Source organism: Stylophora pistillata, chromosome 10 (genome assembly GCF_964205215.1).
Source record: "Stylophora pistillata chromosome 10, jaStyPist1.2, whole genome shotgun sequence".
Lineage (NCBI taxonomy): Eukaryota > Metazoa > Cnidaria > Anthozoa > Scleractinia > Pocilloporidae > Stylophora > Stylophora pistillata.
Window position 1 is genome coordinate 24,646,046 of NC_142528.1, and position 23,596 is coordinate 24,669,641.

General features: G+C 37.6%; 1 protein-coding gene across 5 annotated transcripts in view; it reads left to right on the forward strand.

Moving 5' to 3' along the window:
* The window catches only part of LOC111321437 (WD repeat-containing protein 90), a 29,928-nt gene extending 6,756 nt beyond the window's left edge, over positions 1 to 23,172 (forward strand). The window contains exons 9-37 of one of the 5 annotated variants that reach the window (XM_088734633.1): positions 715 to 860; positions 1,601 to 1,658; positions 2,448 to 2,566; positions 3,261 to 3,422; positions 4,073 to 4,323; positions 5,002 to 5,072; positions 5,400 to 5,778; positions 6,050 to 6,237; positions 6,326 to 6,487; positions 9,683 to 9,811; positions 10,042 to 10,172; positions 10,484 to 10,524; positions 10,631 to 10,899; positions 11,034 to 11,289; positions 12,391 to 12,596; positions 13,886 to 14,152; positions 14,827 to 14,874; positions 16,364 to 16,436; positions 17,020 to 17,091; positions 17,870 to 17,981; positions 18,168 to 18,255; positions 18,350 to 18,439; positions 18,606 to 18,728; positions 19,214 to 19,466; positions 19,760 to 19,890; positions 20,225 to 20,398; positions 20,944 to 21,066; positions 21,652 to 21,736; positions 22,237 to 23,172. In XM_088734633.1, coding sequence (XP_088590759.1) covers positions 715 to 860; positions 1,601 to 1,658; positions 2,448 to 2,566; positions 3,261 to 3,422; positions 4,073 to 4,323; positions 5,002 to 5,072; positions 5,400 to 5,778; positions 6,050 to 6,237; positions 6,326 to 6,487; positions 9,683 to 9,811; positions 10,042 to 10,172; positions 10,484 to 10,524; positions 10,631 to 10,899; positions 11,034 to 11,289; positions 12,391 to 12,596; positions 13,886 to 14,152; positions 14,827 to 14,874; positions 16,364 to 16,436; positions 17,020 to 17,091; positions 17,870 to 17,981; positions 18,168 to 18,255; positions 18,350 to 18,439; positions 18,606 to 18,728; positions 19,214 to 19,466; positions 19,760 to 19,890; positions 20,225 to 20,398; positions 20,944 to 21,066; positions 21,652 to 21,736; positions 22,237 to 22,391 — 4,362 coding nt within the window. In that variant the 3' untranslated portion in view covers positions 22,392 to 23,172. Of the gene's footprint in view, positions 1 to 714; positions 861 to 1,600; positions 1,659 to 2,447; positions 2,567 to 3,260; positions 3,423 to 4,072; positions 4,324 to 5,001; positions 5,073 to 5,399; positions 5,779 to 6,049; positions 6,238 to 6,325; positions 6,488 to 9,682; positions 9,812 to 10,041; positions 10,173 to 10,483; positions 10,525 to 10,630; positions 10,900 to 11,033; positions 11,290 to 12,390; positions 12,597 to 13,885; positions 14,153 to 14,826; positions 14,875 to 16,363; positions 16,437 to 17,019; positions 17,092 to 17,869; positions 17,982 to 18,167; positions 18,256 to 18,349; positions 18,440 to 18,605; positions 18,729 to 19,213; positions 19,467 to 19,759; positions 19,891 to 20,224; positions 20,399 to 20,943; positions 21,067 to 21,651; positions 21,737 to 22,236 lie in introns of those variants that run through there. The other 4 variants (XM_088734634.1, XM_088734635.1, XM_088734636.1 and 1 more) reach the window with 4 other exon arrangements.
* The last annotated feature ends 424 nt before the right edge of the window (positions 23,173 to 23,596 follow it).

Here is a 23,596-nt window from a genome sequence, read left to right on the forward strand (position 1 = left end):
GAGCTGGTAACAAAAGAATCTTGCAATAAGTTAAACATAAAAGAGGTCTTGTGATAACATTTAGTAAAAAGTGGTTTTAAAGCCATGGAAAGCAAAAGTCATATGGAAAAAAGTCCAACGGATTTAATAAAAAAGATTTGAACAGCTTTCATGAACAACCTTGTTTATTAGCTAATATCTAATTGTGTTCATATATCACTAAGAGAGAATTAAGATGATTTAGATGATGAGCGGATTTAGATGATGAGCGGATTTAGATGATGAGAGTTAAGATGATTTAGATGATGTGGAGTGCGCTCCTATGTCTATGGGGATCTAGAACCCCAAGAAGGAGGAACTTAGACATTAAAGACAGGGATCTGGAAGTAGAGAAGGGTCGAGCAAGACTTCCTTAAACTCATCAGTTATAGACTATTTTTATTATTTTTATAGTAAATTTTTCTTATTCTTTTACATTGAACTTTTGAAGACTTTACATTTCCTTTGTCAAGAGACTTAAAATTACTGTTATCATAATCATTTTTATTATCATTATTATCATCTTTATTATTATCGAAAAGCTCGAGAAGTAAACATAGACGAGGTGTGTTTTTCTTAGCTTCTGATGGACAATTTAATGTGTTTTTCGATTTTTTAAGGGTTTTTATCAAACTTTTGTAAATATTTTTGGAGATTTTAAATTTAGATGATGAGTACGTCTCTAATACCTTTTAGGTTTCAGCCCTGGCCTTTGATGGACGAACAGATATTTTGGCTTCAGCTCAGACTGGATCTCCTTCTGTTATCAGAATATGGAGGTACCACTCACGAAAGTGCACTGCCATGTTTCGAGCTGAGGTGCATGATGTGCACTGCATAAGGTATGTGTGAACAATCTTGAAATTCTAGTGATGACACCATTCTTATCAAGTATTTATTATTATTATAAACTGGATCATTGGATAATGCAATTCAATACTTTTAATTGGCTTAGCCATTATGGTATATAAATAAAATAAAAAAATAATAAATAAATAAATAAATAATTTAGCAATGGACATCCACTGGGTGGCTATTCTTGTCCACTGTTTCCAGATCGAATTTGAATTTGGAATGTTGGTTTTTGCGGAGGGAGGAAAACTGGAGGACCCGGAGAAAAACAGATATTAGATTATGGTATATGAGCCAATATACCATAATCTAATATCTGTACATTGTAACAGCTGGTTTCTTCTTACAAAATATAAAGTCAAGAAGATTTGTCTGAGATCTTGGGGGCCTTTATCTCGTATCCAACGTCATCTCATATCCAACAAGCACGCATTGGATATGAGATGATAGATAGCCAACAAGGTGCATAGCACTGAGTTGGCTATTATCATCTCATATCCAACTAGTGTGAGTGGAATAGTTGTTAAATAGACAAGTATCTCTTTTCTGGAGATTTCATTAATCATGTTGTAGAATGGGCCTTTTTGATAAAGTTCTTTCCTTTTTCATCCAAACAGAGAAATGATAAAACCTCCTGACTTGATTTATCATGCCATATTTAAACATTCTGCAAGGTTCATGACAAATCTGTGACAAACTCATTAAATTAGTTTTTATTTCTTGTTTTAAGTCTTTCATACAGTGGCAACATCTTATGTGGTGTTGGGAAAGACAACTTTGGAAAGCAGGTATAATTAGTCCACTTAACCTTAATAGCTCAGTATAGAAAACTTGACTGATTGTTTATTTAGATATGTTAAAGGAGGTACAGTGTATCTTTGGCAGTTGTCCACCCTTACCAGCTATTGTTAAACAAAAAACATTGCCATTAATCAAAAAATAATTTGAATTACTGCAAGTAACACTGTGCAGTACAGTGCAGCACATTACAGTATAGTATAGTATAGTATAGTACAGTACAGTACAATGCAGTACAGTGAAGTGCAGTACAGTACAATGCAGTGCCGTACAGTACAATGCAGTACAGTGCAGTGCAGTACAGTATAGTGCAGTGCAGTACAGTATCTGTATTAATTCTCCACCATGTGGTTCTTCCAATTTAATTTACAACCCCTGTGGGGGACTTTGGCCAGACTGCTTTGAGCAGTTTACAATTTTTGAAGGAAGTTTTACAGTTGCCCCCAGTATCAGAATCAAGGCCAGACCACAACACTGGGAACTACATTCCCTACCTTTTGGGATAAGTGTTTGAGCTATTTAACACCCCTTGCTAACCAGTACAGAGAAGATGCAGGAGACAGGCCCTCCAGTTTTTTGTCCTCGTTTGAGAAGAATACAATGTCCAACCATTTGCAGAAGTCGTAGCAAAGACAGCACATTATTTTAAGACCCTGAGTATTGGTCTGGCCTGGCCTGGGGCTTGAACCCTTGACCTCCCAAGCATTCTGGCACTCTACAACATGAGCTAACCAGACCACCGTTGAAAATACTTTTCATTATCTTTGTCACATGTGTAGCTGATTGTGGTTTGGGATGTCAGTCATGCCATGAGAGGTGGAGAGGTTTCCATTATTGCCAAAGCACACACTGATATTGATATTCAGCGCATGAGAATTGCAGATTTTGATGATAGCAGGTAATGAATGGTGTTGGAAGAACTGAGAAAAGTCATGTTTTACCATCTTATGCACAAAGATGGGGTACTACAAGATAAATTGGTTTAAGCCTTTTGTATTATTTATAAGGACATTGATTTGTTAGGGTGTTTATTTTGGCTGGTATTAGACCTTGCCTAAGATGGACAAAGTGAGAAGATTACAGAATAAAACCATATCTGCCATGGAAATATGGCCTCAGTATATTGATGGTTTATTTCTAATTGTTTGCATTTTAATTTTTTTAGCATCCAAAATAACTTTCAAGATTGTTGAGTATTCTGGCTTTCTGTCAAATTATTGGTTCATTTTACTATTTCAATATACTCTGGTCTGCATGGAAACTTTCTGTGTGGATTGAATTGAGCTTTATTTTGTTGTTAAGCAACTGAAACAGCCTCCTTAACCATTCATGGAACACAGTGCTAAATTTGCTTTACCTTGGGATTTTAAGGGAAAATTATCAGATCATTTTTATATTTACCATAATGCTCTTCTAATTTTTACCCTTTGGCTCCCCTTGAATCTTTTACAAATGTTCTGCTTGTATATGGTGTAGTTATACAATCATGCTATACTCTAAGATGAGCTGTATAACTTAAATTGTTTTTACAAGTGCTTGAATTTCTCATTGACATGCAACATTTGTATTCAACTAATATCTCTCTTGTTAAGGTTGATTTCCTGTGGCAATGACAACGTTCGTTTCTGGCGAATTCGCCATGGCTCCTTGAGGTCTTGTCCAGTAGATCTTGGTCGTCAAGGCTCTGTCCATTTCACTGATATAGCTTATGGACCTAAAAATCCCACAAGCACAGATCCAGCAGTTAGAAAAGTGTAAGAAATGTACATTTTTGTGGAAAATTGGTATCTTAAATTGAAATGTAAAGTTGTTGTGCCAGTGTAAGTCTTGCACTTTGGATAACTCATCTTGAAAGTACTATGGCAAAGAAGAAAAGTTCACATAGAAGTGTAACCCAACATTAAATTGGAAGAAATGTTTAACTTGTTACTTCTTCCATCAATACAAACACATTCAGGAAAAAGGTAACAAGAATAGGGAAAGTATTGGGTGATATAACACCAAACACCTCAAACCAATCTACAATCTAGGACAGTTGGAAGGAAGAATTTTGATTCAAATCATGCAAATTCATGCAAAATTTTTAAACATTTCTATGACATTGGACATGTAACATTGATCAATGATCAATGAACCTCACTCTCCCATCCATCACTTGCAGGAGTGACGAAGATAGAATTTCTCCTTATAATATTGATACAATATCGAGTAGACAAGTGATGAGAATAAAAAAGAATATCAATTAGGGGATTTGGAAGTGGTCACTTGATTCCCAAGGCATTCATTAAGAGAAGATTCCAGTATTTCACATTAAAACTAAGCCTTTCCAAGCAACTAATTTATTTTTATAAGACAGAAAAAAAGTGCTATGATCATTGATATTTAACAATGTTTTTGGTTATAGTTATTCCTGTACAAACCAAGGGACAATTTATCAGATTGACTATCAGAAGATCATGCTGGACAAAGTCTTCAGACTTCTTCCTATTGGAACTCGTAACAACCAATTGGGCAAGTATGGTGGTACAACTCCAACTGAGTTTGGAATCAGACTCAATGCACTCTGTGTAAATGAGTCATTTTGTGCCACTGGCTCAGATGATGGTTTTCTTAGATTGTGGCCTTTGGATTTTTCCACTGTGTTCCTTGAAGCTGGTAAGTATGATGTTTTACTTAATATTTCCTGTTTACAGTGGTATGTCTACTAGAAAATTAAAATTAGCTGTGTAAGATCCAGTTTGGCATAACATTACTACTAACTACCAGTTAAAGCTGATCAAAGTGTGGAAACAATCAAGTAACATGCTATTTTATGGAAGGTTGGATTTGCAGGTGCAGGAGAGAATCTTAACCAGAAGTGGATGGTTGTGAAAGCCCAAATTTTTTTACCCTTAATCACTGTAATTTTGACCTCTATTAAGCAATCAGTTCTATGAAGTGGTTGTATTGAATGGTCACTTAGGGCAGAATCACTCAAATAAAACAGAGAATAATGTTTCCTCCTCAGGAATGATGAACCCTCTAAAATTAGCTTGGCTCTCAAAGTGTGGCTTCATACTGTAGCTCAGTTAGTAGTAGTTTCCCAACCAGTAAATGGAAAGCATGAGTTCCAATTCCGTAAGAGCCCTAATTTTTTGAGGCTTCTTATCTGCAATCGCTAAAATTGCAGCTACCAGCTTGGATCATTGCTTTACTTAACATTGCTATTTTTGTTCATAACTCAGTGGTAGCTGGGGTAGGCCCTAGCAGTGTGGGCAATTTTTCATGCATAACAATTAACTTACAATAGTTTCTGAAAGAGCTTATTACATAAATCATGCTGTTTTGTTCAAGAACATGAGGGCCCAATCACTGCTGTCAACATTTCTAGTGATGGACTTAATGTGTTAGCAGGAACAAATACGGTAAATTAAAGCACTTGCTTTATTGAAAAAAGTAGCTTTACATGTATTAGGCAAGAGATTTTGAAGTGTATCCAACATGGAGAGGAAAGATATCTCATGCAAATGGTCCCTGAGTGTTCGATTAAATGTAGAAAATGATTTCAAAACAGGTTATTTTGAGCATTTGCCGAGCTCAGTCTTTCAACATTGCTAAAAAGTTATCCATTGGCAAGAAACTTTCAATAAAATTCTCTGTGATGAACTGTCTGTAACTTTCATTGTGAAGTTGAAAGTGCTGACCTTTTCTCATGTAAATACTAATTTGCTTTTTTTCATTACACCTTTTAGGGTAATCTTGGTGTGTTGAATACGTCAGCTCGCACCTACTCTACACTGATGAGATCTCACATACAAAAGATCTCAGCCATGTCGTTTGATTCCACTCACCGTTATTTGGCCACAGTGTCCTTTGATGAATCAATAAGAATCTGGGATCTTGACACTCTTGCACAGCTGTTTGACTTTCAAGCTCCTGGCGAGCTCCCCTGTGCCATTGCATATCACCCTCAGCGGCAGTGCTTTGCCTGTGGGTTTATGTCTGGATGTGTAAGAGTGTTCCATGTTGGGACAACAAATCTGCTAGCTGAACATAACCAGCATGCTGGCCAAGTGACAAGCTTGGTGTTTACACCTAATGGAGAGTTCATGCACAGTGCAGGGGCACTAGGTAATATAGCAAGAACATTCCACCATCCATACTCAGCATCGAATCAGTTTAAAATTAATTTTTGACATAATGATCTCCTACCTTTACCATTGTCTGTTTCCAGCATAGCTATTTTAAGTGCTTACTTTTGTGTCCCACCTAATTCCTGTAGATCCTTCCAGATGCCTTTTGGGTTTCGTTTGTTGTTGGTGGTGATCGATACACTAAAAAAAACATTGTATGAAATTTGTCTCAGTTGTACTTGACAACAAGTATTTCTTTTATTCCTCAGGTTCTCTTTCATTGTACGATGCTGGTGATGAAGAATTCCATTTAATTCGCATGTTACCCAACACAGTTGCAATGGGTGCTAAGTTTGGACCCCATGTACTGAGTGTAAGTGAAGACAGCCTAAAGTTGGCATTTATTGGACCAACAGAATACACAGTGACAGTTGCTAATGTCAGATCTTTGGATGAGGTGAGGCTTCTAGCATTTTCCTCATAATTTCATTCTGTACCTTCATAAGTTGTACTTGAGTGTATATAATCACTGATATTTTTTACAGGTTTTAAGGGTAGACATCAGCACTATCACTGCAGACCAATCAATTGTGGATTCTGCTTGCCATGTCTGTTTTTCACCACATTCTCTGAAACAGTTACTGGTCATCACTTCAACGTCGAGGTTGCTGAAGCTTGACTCTCATAGTGGACTCTTGTTAAGTGAGGTAGGTGCTTACCATAGTTTTTAGTTTCAAATGTTGAAAATAATATGGGATTGTCTCTACTTTACTTTACACTGTGAGTAATGCAGAAAAGTTGCATCATGTTTCAACCAATCAGATACAAAGTTAAGCCTATCAGCCTTCTAGATGTTTGTTCTTCTTCTTTAACCCTTTACATCATAACATCAGTCTGCATATTCTCCATACTAATGAATAAAGGTTGATAGTTTCGAAAGAAACTGTTTGGGGCTGCGTCGGTGGGAGTAACGAAATAATTTGGATATATCAACAAAGTTGAAATGGTAAATTAGCCACCGTAATGATTACAAAAGCTGACGTTTCGAGTGTTAGCCCTTCGTCGGAGCGACTTCTTCGCTCCGACGAAGGGCTAACGCTCGAAACATCAGCTTTTGTAATCATTACGGTGGCTAATTTACCATTTCAACTTTGTTGATATATCCAAATTATTTCGTTACTCCCACCGACGCAGCCCCAAACAGTTTCTTTCGAAACTATCAACCTTTATTCATTAGTATGGAGAATATGCAGACTGAAGTTTTACAGTTGCCCCCAGTATCAGAATCAAGGCCAGACCACAACACTGGGAACTACATTCCCTACCTTTTGGGATAAGTGTTTGAGCTATTTAACACCCCTTGCTAACCAGTACAGAGAAGATGCAGGAGACAGGCCCTCCAGTTTTTTGTCCTCGTTTGAGAAGAATACAATGTCCAACCATTTGCAGAAGTCGTAGCAAAGACAGCACATTATTTTAAGACCCTGAGTATTGGTCTGGCCTGGCCTGGGGCTTGAACCCTTGACCTCCCAAGCATTCTGGCACTCTACAACATGAGCTAACCAGACCACCGTTGAAAATACTTTTCATTATCTTTGTCACATGTGTAGCTCTCCATACTGCTCTCTATAATTCTCCTAAGGTGCCAAAAAGGAGAATTTGTTTAACAATCAAGAGCTTCTCTAGTTGGGGATCATTTCCTTTATTCTTGTGACCATAATGTGTGGTCCCAGGGTGATATTGTAAGGAGAATTAGATGCTTGAAGTCCAGACTGACTCTATACTATAACAGTACTTATCAGTTACAGTAGAACCCCATTAATACACCCGCCAATGGGCCAAAAAAAAAAGTGGTCGTATTGATGGGGTGGTCGTATTACCAGCGGAGGGTAGGGTCATATTTCATGGCTGGTGTGTTGATGATGACATGTATTTCAAGAGTATCAAAGTTTCACCTTCAAACGACTGTTCTCAAGCATTTAAATTGCATTCAAATAATAAAATATTTTTAATTGAAACAGAACTATGTTAAAAAGAGCTACTGAAACTGGATCAATGTTACTATAAGGAGTGTCGACTGACATGTCAACCGACATGTTGGTCAATGGTTGGTCGACAGTCGGTTGACAGTCAGTCAATAGTGGGTCGATAGTCGTTTGATAGTTGTAAAATAGTCGGTCAATATGTCGACTGACTATCGGCCGACATATCGGTAGACGGTCGGTCGATATTTGACCGACACTTGGCCAACACTCGGTCGACACTTGGCCGATGCTTCACCGATACTTCACTGACACTCAATCATATACCTGAAAGTTATGCCTTCAAATCAAATTTTTCTTCTAATCAAATTTTTCAATACTGACACTGCAACAATACACAACCACACAAGTGATGTTCAAACTATATTTACTGATAAAGTTCAGACACTTGACTAATAGACTACCGACACTCGGCTGATAGACCACCGACACTTGACCGATACTCCACCGACACTTGACTGATATTCCACCGAGACGTGACACTCCATCTGTCGGTTGACATGTCGACCGACCTGTCAACCGACTATCGACCAACCTGTGGACCGATATGTCGGTCAACATGTTGGCCGACACTGCCTATAGTAAAATTGATCCCTGAAACCAAACAAACGGGAACGAACTGCTGCATGTACTGTATTTACTGTGAACCAAGGTGACATGCATGAAGCGGGCTTCAGTTTTGTTTATGAAGATGATTTTTGGAAAAAAATCTGTAACTCTTGACTGGCTTGTCCTGCACTCAAGCCAGTCACTTTGCTTTGTTTTAATTATTGTGTAACAATATGACATGTAACAGACACTTACTCATGATTTATTTCCTATTACTACTTATCTGTATTAGTGGCCATATTAACGAGGTTAAAAACAAAGAAATATGCACGTATTGGGAATTAAAAAAGTGGTAGTTGGTCACATTAATGGGGTGGTTGCATTAATGGGGTTTTTTTATAAGAAAATGTGTGGACATTTTGCTGGGCCAAAAAATAGTGGTCATATTAACAAAGTGGTTGAAAGGTGGGGTTCCACTGTATACAGATGTTGGTCATGATGACTTTCAGCTTTGTTTTACAACACTCAATTGACATGCATGCAGTTTGCAATGCACTTTTCTTATTGTCAAACTCTAGATCACACTTTCTTAATCCCTTCACTCCCAATATTTCATTAGTCATTCTCCTTACAGTCTGCCACACAATTCTTATGTTACTTTTTTAGAGAATTTGGACTAGGATCTATTAACAATTCCCTATTTAATATATATATATATATATATATATATATATATTTATATCTTAGTAGACATTTTGTTGAGAAGTATCGCTGGGTATTTTTACAAGTTGTGCCATATTTTGACAAGCCCATAGGGCGAGTCAAAATACAAACAAAGAGTAAAGTAAAAATACTCAGCGATACTACACAACAAAATGTCTAAGAAGTGATTTATTATCCAACATGCCAAATTGTTATTTCAGTATGGGCAAATTTTGCGGGTATTTCTGGAGTACAAACATCACATGATATTTGTACTCATCTCATGTGTTATTTTTTGTACTCTACGAAGCACAATTTGATAATAATTTTCTTTATTCTCATCACGTGTCTGCTTGATATTCTATTGATATTGTTAGGGGAAATTCTGTCTTAGTCACTCATGGGAGTTAAAAGGTCAACCCCAAAATAATGGTTTCAGTAACTGTAGAGGCATAACTGGTCATGCAGTCCCTCTTTGGTTAGGTAGAATACTGATTTGAAGTGAGAAAACGTAGCAGGCCCCTAAATTAAAAGTATTTCTGGTCAGGTTTGACACTCTTATAAAAATAAAAAGTTCCACATCCTTTGACACACTAATTCACCTTTCAGGTTTCCAATATTCATCGAGGCAACTGTTCGAGTTTAGCTGTCAACTGTGATGGAAAATATCTGGCCACAGCTGGAGACAGAGTTGTGAAGATTTGGGACTACCACATGAGACTGGACATTAACTTTCAGGTAGCTCAACTAGGTTGGAAAAAAAAACCAACATGCAGCTATCATGTTGAGATGGGATTGAAATCAGGCATGTTTAGTGATAAAGAAAAGGTTCTTGCTTGACAGGGAAATGTAAATGTATCATGCGGGAAAGAGCGCTTATTTCAGAACCCCAGTGGTATCCTAACCCAATTGAAACATGAAATGACAATCAAAAGAGTTTTTTTTTTCTTTTCAATTTTTTTAAATAGGTTTTTATTGGCCACTCAGATCACATTCAGCAAGTTGCTTTCACTCCAGATAATCTTGGGCTGGTTAGTGTGGGGGAGGCCATTTTGTTGTGGGATTTTCATGGAAGAGTGAGGCAGAGACAAGAGAATGGGTAAGTTTTTTTTCCATCAAAAATCAGCATCATTATTTACATATTTGGAGAACTTTTCTTTTGTAATTAGTACAGTTTTTAAATCTTCCTGGCCTGGAATTTGAACACAATGTAAAACAGTGTTCCTGAGAACACTATAGCATGAATTCCCTTGAATGAATAATTCATATAATTTATAATTTCTCAGTTGATACCAGCATAGGGTCATGCAAAACATTGTAAGCCTTTAATGTTCATTTATTGTAGATTTTCTCATAACATTTAAAAAAGTCATTCAAATTAGATTGATTGATTTGGTGTTTACCTTCCAGAAGATGCACGCCCCAGAAGAGTTACATTCCTGAACTGGCAGGTATTGTTGAACTGACATCCTTCTATATTTTGCAATTAAAAAAAAGTGAGAGATACCTAATAGAGTAATATAATATTAAACTGTCTTTGTATTTATCGTGTACAAGCAGACAAAAGTGTGAAAATCACTCCTGAAAGACCTTACAGTCCACCAAATGCTCATCCTAACACAGTCACCCCAAGAAAATCTGTTCCAGTACCAACTGAATATGAACCTCCTCAGTTTGATATCAGCCCAATTCCTGCTGATGTGCATGACGTCGAAAATGATCGTGGTACCCTTGATAGAGTGCCGCAGAGTGAGGTTCATGATGGTTACTCCTCAGAAAAAAGCAAAAGCTCCCAGAAGCAAGTTTTGCTTGACACTGGTGAATATGTAAGAATGAAGTTTTCATTAAAACTTTTCTATTTTAAAATTACTTTTTGATTTGTTGTTTTTTTCTCTATACTGTGTATATCATTGGTGAAATGAGTCTCTCACCCCATGTGCTGCATCACTACATTTCCCAGCGCTCCCCTGTCAAGACTAAATCTCCCGCCAGAAGATTGAACTTCAATGTTCCCCCACCTGTTGGATCAACAGTAGTAAACATTGATGCCCATCGTGTCCCAAACGTCAAGAGGCACTACAGGCGATGTGCAAGGACTTCCTCCCTAGCTGACCGTAGATACACAGCTCCTCCAAATCAGGCAGGACTCCAGCTAAAATCTGTTCTTGGATACAATGGGAATGGAAGGAAGAATGCAGTGTGGAAATATGACACAGGTATTGTTACAGTTGGGTAATAAACTAGCATCATAGACAAGTTGTTCTGAAATTTATGTTAAGCCTGAAGGTCTGCACTATATTCTTCAACTTTTGTCATGAAGAAATACCAAAGGAAAATTCAAGATTCATTATGGAGTCTGGAGAAATAGGAAGAATGTCTTGAACATTTTCTACACCAATAAAGAAGGAATCACTGGGTAAACTCAAAGGTTTAATTACGACAACCTGAATCGGTTGTGAGCACATGGAACAGAAAGAGTCCCGACGTGCGTGCGCAGCACTAATAACCGCAGGCTAAAATATGAATAATGTAGTGGCGCTACTTTTCTGTCAATAAATGATCTTTAGTGTAAATGAAAATATCATGTTTTCATATTACCAGTCAGACAAGTTATTGGCACAAATAGTAGTAATTAGCGAATGAACAGTTAAAGGTTTTTAATACCGGTTAAACTCGTCGCTAATTGATGAGCTTGGGAAAGCTGGTGCTATAAAAGTTAGCAGGGAAGGAGCCCGGGGAATTCCAAGCACCACAAGCAGGTCTCCATGGCAACCTGGCAAGTGGGAACCACCCCGGCAGCGGCTGCTAACAGACACCGTCACACTGAAACTTGTCCAGTGGAGATACTTAACATACCCATCACTTACCTCTGGGGTTGAGAATGCCCTCTGGGAGGGCAGGGTGGGGCTAATGAATCTGCTAAAATTCCCTGAAACAGGCAATGATTGCAACGATCGATAGCAAGCAAGGCTAGCATGGTTTGCCCCTGCAAAATCCAGGGGGAACCCCGCAGAGCATGTGTGAAACTACGCGGAACCGCTGGCCGCATTAGCTCAAGGTTTACCTTGCCTAAATTATATTTAGCCACATACAATATCCTTCAGTTAAGTTTGTCGGTTACTCATCACCTGTTTGCTTAGTAATGTATTTAAATGTTTAGGAGAATATAAAAAGATAACCTTGCCTTTGACAGTTTAAATTTCAAACCAAGTTTAAATGGTGACGATGTCACTTTTACCATACTGCTGAATTAGGGTGCCACTTAACATAAATTGCTGTGGAGATATTCTCATGCAATTCTCTTTCTCTCTGTCAAGGTCTCTTTGCATATACCAGTGGATGTCTTGTGGTCATAGAGGACCTTCATTCTGGTACTCAAAAACACCTTATGGGGCATGCAGAAGAGATCTCTACATTGGCCTTACAGCATGATGGCCTTATGCTAGCTTCAGCCTCTGGGCCATCTGGAACAGTGGCCAGTCAGATCCTCTTGTGGAACCTGCCAGAGGGTGTTTGCCAAAAAGTAAGTTTTTTGTGTTTCCCTTGATGCATCTGTGACCAGGCTCACAATTGTGCTTGACATTGCAATATTTTTTGTTATAATTTTAGAATTACATCTTCAGAAACTATTTCCTATGATAACCAAATTATCATACACACAGGATTTGCATCATAAATTTCCTTTAAGTCGCACCATCACACCTAACTATTTCCTGTGATAACCAAATTATCATACACACAGGATTTGCATCATAAATTTCCTTTCGCACCATCACACCTAACTTCCAAAATTTTAGAGAATTTCCTGCTATTGTTCGATTCCTTATAAAAGAAGTACAGTTAGTTTAACTCAGTAGTTCAGAGTGTCAAGATCAGCACTTACAAGCTCAGAACCTCTTGGTCACAGAAAAAGTAACTCCAGTGCATGTAACCTCAAGTTAGTGACCTATTTTACTGAGGATTTGCTTGCAATCACCCTTTCTTTTTATCAGTATTATTTCTTTTGTACTTTCCTGTATAAATAAATTTTATTGTGGCTATAAGTCTGTCTCATTGTTCAAATAACAACATCAGAACCTGCCATCCATTAAGGTCCAAAGTTTTTTCAACTCTCTTACTCCTGAGGTCACCAGCTCTTTATCCTCGTGTCCTTCAGAAAAAGCTTGTAATGTCTTTGCTCAGCAACTACTGATTCTGCTAGGGACTATTGTGAGGCTTGTCGACTTGTTATTTACTGTGTACAGTGGAACCTCAATTTAATGGAGTGCTAAGGGACTAGGTTAATTGGTTCGTTATATGTAGGGTTCGTTATATAGACTGAGGTTCTGTGGCATAAATTTTACTGTAACTTTAGCCGGGCTGAAACCGAAGAACTGTTCGTTATACTGAGGACTTTGATATATTGAGGTTCATTAAATCGAGGTTCCACTGTATGTTGTTTAGATTTATTTAATATATATTGTGCTACGTTTGAGTTAACTTAAGCTTACACTGTACAAGCCTTAATCTTTTTTATCAGGTTTGCTTGCCATTACCTGCTAGGTAATCTGCTTTTCCCTTACCATTAGCTGTATACTGTAGTTTTTATAGATAATGGCAAATAATAGTAATAATAAATACACATGATTGCACTGCATAAATAATCAATGCATTTGGTAATCTTCCCAAATGTTTGTTAGTTTGTAAGGCTTTTTAGTAAGAAATTGAGCAGGTTATTCATGTATCAGAGTATGATCTGAACTATGGACTTCTCTCCAGTCTCTTGGCCATCGTGTTGCTCTTGTCTTCTCATTAACAGTCCTTTTCCTTCAGGTTCTAACCTACCATGAGCATGAGATAGTCTGTCTCGCATATTCCCGTGACGACAGATTCCTTGTGTCAGTGGGTGATTACATGGAGTGTTCTGTTGTGGTTTGGAGCACAAGAGATTTGGTAGTGCTTACCTCATCCTTTGCCAGGCATCCAGTCCATGACATCATGTGGGATCCATACACTGCAAATGAATTTTCCTCCGTGGGTCAAGATGGCTCTGTATTGTTTTGGTTACTTGATGAGACTGGTGATCAGATGACACTCAATGTACATAAACTTTTGCTAAACATTTTTAAATACAACTTAAAATCAATAATCATGGACTGCCTCCTGGTTAGCTCAATTGGTAGAGTGCAGGACTGTTGTGTGGGAGGTTGAGGGTTCAAGCCCCGGCCGGACCAACACTCAGGGTCTTAAAATAACTGAGGAGAATTTGCTACCTTTCTATAATATCAAGAAATGGATAGATATTCTAGTCTTCTCGGATATGGATGAATAAACTGTAGGCCCCATCTCGTGCAGGGTTAGGGGTAGGAGATGTTAATTTCCCACGCACGAGATTACTGTGTGGTGGATGTCCTCCCCTGGGGTGAGATGAGTGGGTGTACTGAGACTGCAGTAAATGGCGCAAGCTGTTGCAGTGTCCATGCCTGTCGGCGAATCTAATAAATTAAATTAAATTAAAACTTGGAGAGGGTTTGTAATCAGAATTAAGTGCAACATTTCCCTCAGACAATCTGCTTTCACTTAATAGTAACTTCACCTCTCCCTACCAAACAGTAATTACAACCTGTTTGGTAATGTGATCAGTCCAAACACTGTGTGCCCTCTTGCCCAACTGCGCATGCAGCACTCATAAGAGTCAGGGATAAGAAAAAACAAAGCTTTTTAAGAAACCAAAATATTTTGAGTGCAACAAATAGTTCTTCATTGATGTTTAGGTTCATGAGCCAGAGGTTCCAGATGAACTTATACAGTCCAAGAAAGTTGTAAGTTTAGTTCATTAATTTTTGCTTTTGTTTGTCTTCTCAGTAACGAGTTTTTCCAAGGCCATGAACTATTTAGCTGCTGTACCTGTAGCTTAGTTTTTTCCTTTTTTTTTTATCTCCCAAATAGTTGCATGTTTTTATTTGGCCAATGTAATTACTTTCTTTAACTTCGGTTTTACAACTCTTTAACTATTGATAAAAATATGCTTTTCTGAAAATCTTGGTTTAAGAAGAACATCCTCTCTATACAAGATATCCTAAATGCGGATGGAAACTTTCTTACATTCCAACAATTTCAAAATAAGTTCAACATAAAAACAAATTATCTCCACTACTTCCAACTCATAGCAGCTATTCCAACTGACTTGAAGAAAAAAGCCAGGGAATGTAAAGCTCCCTTGCACGAGGTACTGAACACTACTACAATATCTTTGTTTCCTGGAAGCAATCTCTTAGATTTGGCACACATACGCGGCAAACACTACTATAAAATACTTAACAAAAACCCCACAGTAGAACCAACTGGCATCAAAACCTGGAAAGTCAACTTTGCCGATACTCATTAAGAATGGAAAAACAAATTTTCTTTTGTATATCAATCAACGAGAGACAACAAGTTAAGACAGTTTTCATTTAGATTATTGCATAGAATTATAGTAACCAAAAAAGAACTGCACAAATTTCGATTAACTGATGATTCAACTTGTACCTTTTGCCCTAATTCAGATTCAATAGAGCATACTTTTCTGGATTGCTCCGAGACAAAATCTTTCTATTATGAAGCGTTAAGGTGGTTTAACCACGTAAACGAGACTGAAATTGAACTTTCTAACGAGCAAATTACCTTTAATGAAATACCTGACTTTTATCAATTATCAGAATACCCAAGACGCAGACTTCACTTATTTGTTATTCTTTTGAAATAGTATGTCCACAGTTGTAAGTGTCTTGAGAAAAAACCGATTTCAAAAGAATTCCAAAATAAAATGTTAATGCAATGGCAAATAGAGAAATGTGCTCTTCACTAATTTTGCTTCTCCCCTTCAAAAAAAGAAAAAAAAAATCAATACTTTAAAATAGAGGTAAAGACTGGAAGCGATATATCTATAGCTATACATAAGCTCTACTGTAATAATGTAGATTGTAAGTAACTCGTAGGTGCCTTTTGATTGATATTCTGTAACTTTTTATTCTTTTTACTTGTTTTTTTTCCTTTCTTTTATTCCTCTATTCTGTATTGTACTGTATTTTTTTTTCTTCTTAGTTGTATTACGTTTTTTGTATTAGCCAATGCAATCTAAATTGTATATGTATGTGTGTGCATTAAAAAAAAAAAAAAAAAAAAAAAAAAAAAAACTCTTTAAGAGCTCTAATAGAACTCCAGGGAACCTGCTGGGAAAAAGGATCCCAAAGAACATTGTTTAGTTAAATTGGACAATAACCAAATCCTTCAAAAGAATTAACTAATTAAAAGAAATTTTCTTCTTAGAGAGATGAGTACAATGATTTCACTGCTGTTTGGTATGTAGGAGACAGTACTATGTATGCTGGTACAAGCTCAGGTATTTAAACCCCCAGTAGTGATTTTGCTAAAAGTGTAAACATTAAACACCTGTGGGCGTTGTAATGCAATGTATTTCCTTGTCACTTGTGATTGCAAAACTACTTCTTTTGTTTGAAAAAACTGTTCTTCAATTGACTTATTAGCCAAGTTAGAGGAATTACTGTTGCATTGTTTTCCAGGTTTGAACAAAGTACTTCTACCCTTTGTCTCTTAAGGTTTAGTTTAAGAAGATGCAGGACCTGAATTGTCTGTGGTCTTGCTCTGAGCTCCGCCATGGCCTACTGTGCTGGGCGGAGTCATTGTTTGCCATGTAAACATCAGAGTTCTTGACCACTTGAACCTCTACACCCCAGCATCTGTATACCTATTCTTCACACTGTTCCCCATACATTTCCTGTGTTACTGACCAGGAGAATTTGTTTCACAATCAAAAGTTTCTTTAGTTGTTGATCATTTCCTTTATTCTTTTGACGTTCAAGTGTGATCCAGGGCTGATATTAATTGTAGAAAATGGACATAAGTCACTCTTTGGAGTTTGAGGGTTTAAAGGCAGTAGGTAAAATGTGAGTTTGTTTTAACAGGAATGTTATCTGCCTGGGACACCAGGCAAAACAAGTGCTTTATTCACTGGGAAGGAGACTCTACTGAAATTGGTATGCAGGTGTAGTAGAATCTAGAAAATGGCATGAGAGAAATCTAACTTTCAGTGAAATGAAGGAGTGCAAGCACATGTCACATGGGCTTTGAAGTTGGATAATGTTCACCGTAGGTCCTCTCAACTGGTATATCAATTGATATACAGTGGAATCCCGATTTCTTGAACCTCTAGGAGAAATGCAAATTGGTTCGAGAAATTGGTGGTGAAATTACAAGACATTAAAGCAAATCCAAGGGAAACAAGGTTTGGTTTGAGATATCAGGAGGTTCGAGAAACCAAGGGTTCGAGAAATCGGGATTCCACTGTATACCGGTTGAGAGTCAGTCAATACTTGACCAATATGTTGGTCAACACTCAGTGGACTCTTGGCCAATAGTTGGTCAACACTCAGTCAATAGTTGGTTGATAGTTGGTCCATACCAGATCGACACTTGGTCAATAGTCAGTCCATATATCAGTTGAGATTATCAACTATAGAATATCAACTGAGTATTGGCCAACTTTTGACTGAGTGTCAACCAACTATGGACTGAGTGTCAAGCAGGTGTTGACTGACATATCAGTCAAGTGTTGACCAACTCTCAACTGATATGTCAACTGATATATTGGTTGAGAGTACCTATATGTACTGTAATCATGATCCTTGAAGTATGAGGCAGCTTCCTGAAGGTGGAAGCAAACTCAACATGCTGTTGTAAATCAGTGACAACCAAACTTACTTATTGCATATCAAACATTGTCTGACTTTTTAAAACATGATGAAATCATTTTAGGTATGCTCATGGGATATGGTGGTACTCTTATTGCTGGCAGCACCTCAGGAAATCTCAGACTGTGGTCTGTGGTGGGAGTGAGTGAGATGCGACGTCCTGGAGATGCCACCAGGTAAAATAAAGTGTGGTGCAGTGCTCGTGGCTAACACAGGACAATATTTACCTAATTTTATACCAGCTCCCATTTGCCTTCCTTTACTTTAGTCATGGAAAGATCTCTCCAATTCCTAGTTTCCATTACATTTAACAGTAACACTTAAGTGTGAAATAGTAAATTATGAATTTGTCGTGATTTTAGATTGTCCAGCAATGGTTTAGTTATGGAAGATGAAATGACACTTGACGGAGCCATTATTTCTGCATCATTTGATGAAGCATTGGAAACTGTAAGTTTCATTCTTTTTTTTTACACCTCCTGTTGATTTCATGTTGCTGTGCAGAATTACCATTAATTGCATTTGTGTTTTTTTATTTTAAAAGGGCATTATTGGTACATCATCTGGCACATTGTGGTATGTCAACTGGGATGAAAGAACTAGTATCAGGTTGGTCAGTGGCCATGCACAGAGGGTAAGCCTTTCTTACTTTTGGGTTTTACAAGAAGTCCTGCACTCATTGTTGATCATTCATTCTTCCTGATAGTTTGGTTTGTGATTTCCAAGTTAAATGGTGAACCTTGTATTTCCAGTTTTGAAAAACATTTTCAATGATAATTCACCATTTTTCCTGCTCATAGATTAATGACTTACTCTTCAGTGGTCCAGATGACCAATACTTTGCAACATGTAGCACTGATGGAATCCTACATCTCTGGAGCAAGGACAACTTGGAACATCTTCAATTTCAAGTTGTTGGACAGGTATAATTCTACAAATTATTGCTTATTTGTGGATTGGTTTGGTACTGTAATAATAATGATCTGGACATCACATTTTGGCTGGCATCATGATGTTATTGATTTAAATGGTTTATGGGACCAAAATTTGCCTCACCTGAAACTGTTGGAATATGTAAATAATGGTCTCCATTTGATGCCAAAATATGCTTGTATAGTTTTTCTCAGACATTATCTGTTCCAAGAAGGGAACACTTTTCAGTGAGCAAAACTTAAGGAAAACTGTGAGCTTCAAGTGATATTCCCCGATTGATTTTCCCAATTTTCAAACCTTGCATCCACTACAAAGGGAAAGCATTTTGCTGTTTTTTAAAAAAATAAAAAGAGGCAAACTTGGATGTTCAGAAAGTAAAATTAGTGTACATACAGAAAAAAGCATATATATTTAGATGAAAGTAAAAAAAGGAGCCTTAAATTTGTGGGTTTATCAGCAACCAAATTTTTTCCAGACTTGCAACTGTGTGTCCTTCAGTCCAGTACCAACTGCCACTCCCACAAAATCAGTCACAAATGAGGGACAGACTATTGCAACTGTCCATCCACAGCCTCAACCTAATGATGAGACTGTCATTCACCCTTCACATTGTGCAGCTGGATACAGTGATGGAACCATCAGAATATTTGATTTGGGTAAAGTGGAAATGGTCATGAAAATGCAGCCTCATGCTGCTGCAGTGAGAGCAATAGCATTCTCATCTTATGGTAAGAGTATGCATTATATTACAGTGCATCGTTACACCAAAAAATATTTTTGTGTTGCTTCTGGTCTCTAGATTTACACTTTGTCTAATACATGGATAAAATGATTTTAACAATCATTTGGCAATTTTCTTGAATGTCAAGGTATTAGGGATGTTTGGGATACATTGGGTAAGGGTTTGATGTGCCTGTTATTGAAAAAGAGGAAGACAGCAACATACTTATGCTGAGTTATGCTTGTGACTAAGTTAACCTTTAACACTCTGTAATTTATGAATGCAATGTAACTGTTACAGGAAGGGTGATTATCAGTGGCGCGGAAGATGGTTTGCTGGCTATTAGTAGTCCCTCCACAGGGTTGACAGTGAGGCTTCTGAATGATCACAGGGGTGCACCAATCACATGCATTCATATTTCATCTGTTAAGGTGAACTGAAATTTCCTTAGAGTTTTTTCAGGAACATTGCATTGTTTTGTGTATTTTGTGTTATATATGCAGAATTGCCACTGATCACTGGACTTTCAGCTACTGAAGACCAAATTAACTTAAGTTATATTTTGAGATTCCTCAGGAAAATTCACCAACTGATAATGAATTACAAATTAAATACTACTTAAAATAGGTTGTGATTTTTCTTATATTATTTAACCCCAGTTTTTATACATTTATGTTTCTTCTGATGATTAAGTGATATATACAAGAGTTAGCATTCCATTGTTAAATATTTTGGTGAATTTTTTTATTCTTTATACCACTGCAGGATCAACAGTACCCAATGTCATCCCCATTGCTGTGGCTAGCAGCAAGTGCTGATCGCCGTGTCAGTATCTGGAGTGCTGACTGGTCGAAAGACTTCTGTGAGTTAGTGGACTGGCTGACATTCCCTGCCCCACCCTTTGGACCTGATGGACAAGCTTTCAAGAGAGGAGACCCTGTATGCCAAATAAAAACATAAAAATCTTTTATAAGTTATTTATGGTAACCTCATACTTGTTGTCATGGTGGTTGTTGGTATAATCATCGGCTTGAGGACCTCCTTGTAACAGTGTAACAGTACAAGTGACAGAAAACTGTTAGAACTGTTAGTTACGCTTGCTCAGCACAATGCCCAAAGGAGGAGAGAGGGTGATGTGTCTTGAAGTGTAGCCATTCAGCTGAAAGGGGTCTTAACAAGGATTGTTGTGAGTATTTAAAAGAATGAGAGTTGTCATCAGTCCCTTGACTCTGATGTTGACTTCCACTGACATTGATGAAACCTTAGTCACTGTTACTCACAGCAGGGTATGTCAGTACTTCCCCAACCCAAATGATCAGACTGGGTTTAAATTATAAAAGCCCTGACCAGTGGGGAAAATAATACCATTACAAAAAATCAGTAATTATATATAACTGTTTGCTGTCACTTCATCATGCTACAAGTCAGAGAGTGACATTTCCTTGTTGTGATGCTTATTCATTGATGAACATCCCCTCAACCAGGCCCACTTCTCACAGCTGCCCCCAAGCCTGGCCCAGTTCTCTCCCACAGACCCTGATATTATTGTTTACACTGGCTATGGCATGCAGAAAGCTGTTCAGTTTTACAGTCTGTCTCAGAAAAAGGTACCATAATGATTATATAATTTATCATTAGACTTTTCCTTTGTTCTATGCTTGTATGAAAACAAAAATTTCCCAAGCTCAAAATGTACCATCTGTCTCACTCTTGGGTACTGTTATCAACACAAATTAATTGACTCAGGGCTTCTTTTTTGTTTGTTTGCTTCTTCCTCACAAAGAAAAAAATTGTATGTTTTGTATCTAAAATATTTTTTAGCAACTCAACCCCCTTTCTTTCACCCCCCTTTCTTCCCCCCACCTTTCTTTCCCCCCACCTTTCTTTCCCCCTCCCACCATCTTGATCACAAACATGAAGACCTTAGCACGAGGTCTTGGATAACAGCAACCTACTTTACTGGTTTATTCCCTAGAGCTTTGTTGTGATGTTTGATATTAAATACTGAATTTAAAATTACTAAATCAGGAATTTTGCATGTTCATTTTTTGTTTACTATCTGTAGAATTAGACGATTCTTAAAGACTACTGTTGTGGAGTGCCTCTTTTATTGGGTACCTTCAGTTTTCAGTATTGTTTAGCTGTGTGATGGGAAACTTTTTCTTATCCTGATAATTATTGTCTCTTGTCAGGTTCTACGTACTGCTGCACTGACTCAGTGGGTGACCTCCCTTGACATATCACCTAAGGGACATCTCATTGCTTTTGCAACAGAAGGTAGTCTTGGTTACAATTTTTTTTTTCAAGTGAGCAGCATTAAAGGTAATTGAAAGGCACTGTGGTGAAATTCTAGTCAAAACCCATGGCAAAGTCTGATCTCAAGCAAAATTATTTACACTCCTGGAAAATTTAATCTAACTTTTGTGCAATATTCAAGCAATACCATTTTCAGGATGAAAATTTGCATAAACCATGCACTGCCACATGCACAACTCCCTGTGCAACAGGACCCAACCTTGCCCCTCTTGTACAGATACTCACAAGAGACTTTTCTAGCCATGGGTTCTCCTTTTGCCCAGGTACGATAACAGTGGAAATGCTTCATGTTTAAGCAATAGATCACACTGACTATTGGTTTGCAGGCATAATAAGCCCCCATGGGATGTTAGAAGAACACAAAAAAAGTTTGTAAATTGCAAGCTGGAATAGTATCTCTTATAGTAACTCAGTTATCAATGAGAAGCTCACTATAATAACCTATTTTGGTCTTCTTCCAGAGCGATTGGTCAAACTGATGGACTACAATGAAGGAAGCTTTCAGGATTTCACGGGACACTGTGATGGTGTTAGCAATGTTAGGTTTGCACCATCTGGAGAACTACTGTGTTCAACAAGCCAATCAGAAATTTTGATGTGGAATGTCAGGGCCTAACTTTATTTGGTTAAATGAACCAGTATTGGGGTTCCCAACAGCACATCACTATACTTGGAAGATGGAATGAAAAGATGGTACAGTACAACTAGATGTAGCCTGTATGACTGAAGAGGAAGGAGAGGGAAAAGTGAAGTTTGTGTGCAAAGCATGACTATTTGGATGACAGGATGATCTAACTGGATCTCACCTTAATGTCCAGCAAATGCTGAAATTACTTTTCATAGATAGTTGCAGAAAACTCTTGTGAAAACAAACACATAATCTTGTAAAGACAACAGCAAAACAGTAACCTGGTGAAAGGTAAACTACCGTGAAAATTCTTGAAACATGACTCTAAAAAATACAATTACACTGATTTAAACACACAGAATCATACCCATCACCACACTCACAAACTTACAAGTAACATATTACAAGTGAGCATATTCCACCAAAATGTATATCATGGCTGTCAAGTAACTCTCTTGTTACATTGCTGTGTAAATTAAGAGGATAAAAATCTGGCAGAGTCTGCAAAAATGCAAAGAATAGAAACCTTTCTTGTATTGATGTTGTCCTTTCTGGAAATGTTTTGAAATGCCAATCTGTTGCCTTTGTGGTCTAACTTGGTAAATGACCTCAAAGGCTCCCTGTTAAAAGTAGCTGCATAATCTGTAAACAGCATGACTTCAAAGGAGGTTCACGTGTTTATGGAGTGATGTACACACTTGTTGTATGTAAAAACTGCTGTAAATATGACAGAGACCAAGTGTGAATATAATTCATCAATATTTTGTAATTAGATGCCACATGTATTTTTACACAGCAGCTTACATGCTCACCAGGACTGGTTCTTTTTTATGCAATTATAATACTGTTGTCAAATGCATTTGATCTCGATACCCAGGGTCAGTTAGCTATGTCTCTACATGTTCCAGAGTTGCGCTCACTGTAGTAACATTGAACCAAAACCCTTTATAACATACCCAAAGTAAAGCGTGCACTCTGATTGGTCAATTGAACATTTGTCATTTGCCCATGGGTGTACACTGCTGACGTGAGCAAATGCAAAGACTAGTTTTCTGCGCACACTTGTTTTTTCTGGTCACGTAAGATTTGTTAAATAAAAGAAAACTCTTTTGCTACAATGTATCAATGTTATAAAACAAATGGTAAATGCCACAGTGTACACTACTGAGTTATGGATGCACTTGGGAGGTCTG